At 55.5% G+C, this 2,793-nt stretch overlaps 1 protein-coding gene across 4 annotated transcripts in view; it reads right to left on the reverse strand.

Annotated features, from left to right (window-relative positions):
• ENTPD6 (ectonucleoside triphosphate diphosphohydrolase 6) overlaps positions 1 to 2,793 on the reverse strand; it is a 22,389-nt gene that overhangs the window by 9,229 nt on the left and 10,367 nt on the right. For 3 of the 4 annotated variants that reach the window (XR_003547034.1, XM_006163599.2, XM_027766351.1), the window contains exons 6-7: positions 2,225 to 2,260; positions 220 to 308 (exon numbers count right to left, since the gene is read on the reverse strand). Coding sequence is in view for 3 of the 4 variants with exons in the window: in XM_006163599.2 (XP_006163661.1) it covers positions 220 to 308; positions 2,225 to 2,260 (125 nt within the window). In the remaining variant the exon portion in view is untranslated. The remainder of the gene's footprint in view (positions 1 to 219; positions 309 to 2,224; positions 2,261 to 2,793) is intronic. The other variant, XM_014582186.1, reaches the window with a different exon arrangement.

Below are 2,793 nucleotides of genomic sequence, written 5' to 3' on the forward strand. Positions count from 1 at the left end.
CCCTGGAGCCCCCTCAGGGAGGGGAGGTGACCACTCCCATTCTCTGGGCGAAGGTTTCTGGTGGTTACCTAAGTCACTCCACCAAAGACCAAACGTCTGTTTTGCTTTCCAAGCAGAAGCACTATCTGTGGCTGTTTCCTTCGGAAGGGGAAGGACAGAGGCTCAGAGGGGTATAGCATCTTGGGCTGGCCCTGCCTGCCTGTCCCACCGGTGGGTTACCTCGACCCTCGGAAGGAAGGTGATCTGAGTGGATCCTCCGCCCAAGTCCAGCACGCCCACGCTGCTCCTTCCTGGGGTCTTCAAACTGCCTAGAGCAAGGAGAGCCGGCATGCATGTTAGCAGGAGAGCGGCAGGGAGAGCAGCAGGGACGCTAGGGAGAGGGCAAAGCCAGCCCCTCCAGGGAAGGGAAAGCAGCTGCCGACACTCTCCGTCCGAAGGTGCACTGTGTGTCTGGGGACAAGTACACCAGCTCTGTGAGCTGTGGCTCTGATCTGAGTAGCGACAGGACAGCGCCAGCCTTCGGGGAGGTTACCGGACCTTCCGGGTCTACTGGGAAAGAGGCTGCTGGACCACCCCTCAGGCACTCAGGTCCTGGACCTCCGGATCTACTGCAAAGAGGCTGCTGGACCACCCCTCAGGCACTGGCTTCTTTACTTTTTTTTACCTCCTTGGCCAATTGACTATTTTATCTTCTTTTTAAAGGATTTTACCATAGGGCATGTGTGCTCAGTGGAGAGAGAGAGAGAGAGAGAGAGACAGTGAGAGGGAAAGTGAGAAATCACGTCCTGGGGGGATGGCCACGCTGCAATCCCTTCTCCTCCATTCTCTTTCTGAGATTTTGCCCGTGTGAGTTTCAAGCTGCCAGGTCTGGGACTTGAACAGCAGTCAGCCGTGTGGGAGTCCAGCGACGTAACCAGCACCCCACCTGCTGGTCCCACCAACTATGTGCCTAAAATGACGTGTCGTCATCCATACATGGGGGTACAGAGTGACCCCCAGACCGTGAACACTGTGGGGCCCGCGGCAGGGTAGCCAGCTGGCCCAGGACCTTGGCGACCTCGGCGTGTGCTGTGGCTGTGTTGGGAACGTGGGAAACTCGGAGACACGGGAAGTGGACGGACCACACTCTCCCTCTGTGCTTCCAATACGAGGCAGGTGGTGGGAGATAGGTGCCGACCTGCAATTCGGCCTCTGTTAACCGACATCACGCCGCTCCTGCCTGCCCTTCCCGCCCTGCAGTCATCCTGCGCCCGCCACCTCCGTGTCTGAGGACGTGCTGCAGTTCCCTGGGACAGCTGTCTCCGTCACACCGTGTTCTCCGGGCTCGCCCATTTAGTGGCAGATGACAGGATGCTGTCCTCTCAATGGCTCTGTGTGCCTGTGTTACTATCTCACATTTCCTTCATCCACTCGAGATGCGGATTCTCTCATCTCCCTACACTGGCCCTGCAAGGCCTCCTCTCTGATTGGCCACTTCCTGAAGCACCTGAGTAGCAGGGAAAATCCCACAAGGAATCTTCCTCCCCCCTCCCCCATATAATCACTGGACACTGATCTTTTCCCCATTCCCAGTAAAGGGACCGAAATCAACCTGTGAGACAGCAGGTGGCATGGTGGTTAAGGAGCTGGACTCTCATGTGGTCAACTGAGTTTCGAGTCCCGGACCTGGCGGCTTGAAACTCATGCAGGACGTGTGTGCCCAAAATCTCAGGAGGAGAATGGCATAGGAGGGATTGCAGCGTGGCCATTGCCCCGGGGGATGATTTCTAGTTTACTGTCTCTCTGGCAAGCACACACCAAACAAATAAACAAACAAACCTCTCAAAAAAGAAAAAAATCAACACGTGACAAGAATAATCCAAGAACGACGACTCCATGCCACCTGTTTCTAGAACATGTTTCCTGCTCTATCTGCAGCAGCGGAATTCAACCGTGAGGTACCCAGCAGGCATGTTACATGTGATAGCTGAAGACAAGACTGGCTTTATCATTCCTTCTTTCAGGAATGAGAGGACAGGCTTCTGGGATGCTCTGCAGGGATACGAGGGCCATGCTGGCCCTGGGAGTTCATTTCCGCCCACCCTACACCCAGCCTGGGGCCAGCAGCACTGTGGCTACCTAAAGAGCAGACATGGCCCCTGCCCTTCGGAAAGCTCCCCCCGGCCCCCGACCTCCTTGATAGGTATGTGTGAGCTGCTACCTTTCGGATGGAGCGGACACGCACCTGTCAGGAAGTTGACGGTGATCCACGCTGAGACGCCTGAGAGAGAGCAGACAGCATTGCGGTCACTGAGACACCGTCAGCGCAACACGCAGGACCACTACATGACTGCTTCCAGATCTCGCGAGCATAAGACGGCCACTTCCTCACGTCCCGCGGCCTTCAGGCCCCACACAGAGAGAAGCATTTCTCATAAACTGATTCAGTGGTGCCTGGTGGGCTGTTCTAGAACATGCCATACTCAGACCTAGTACTCTACTGAATACTGGTGGTTCTTCATCACCAGCTTTGTCTTTTGGAAGAGGTAGGAAAAGACACCAGTTTCCCTGCCCATCCCGCAACAAACTCACTAAGGTCATATTTAAATCAAGGGCTAGGGACCAGCAGTTAGCGTAATGGCTATGTTGCTGGACTCCCCATGTAGTCGACTGCGGTTTGCATCCTGGACCCGGTGGCTTAAAACCCACGTTGGGCGTGTGTGCGTGTGTGCCTAAGATCCCAAGAGGAGAATGGAGGAGAAGGAATTGTGGTGTGGCTATCCCCCCGAGGGGTGATTTCTCACTTTCTGTCTC

This window comes from Tupaia chinensis, unplaced genomic scaffold (genome assembly GCF_000334495.1).
Source record: "Tupaia chinensis unplaced genomic scaffold, TupChi_1.0 Scaffold142716_1, whole genome shotgun sequence".
NCBI lineage: Eukaryota > Metazoa > Chordata > Mammalia > Scandentia > Tupaiidae > Tupaia > Tupaia belangeri.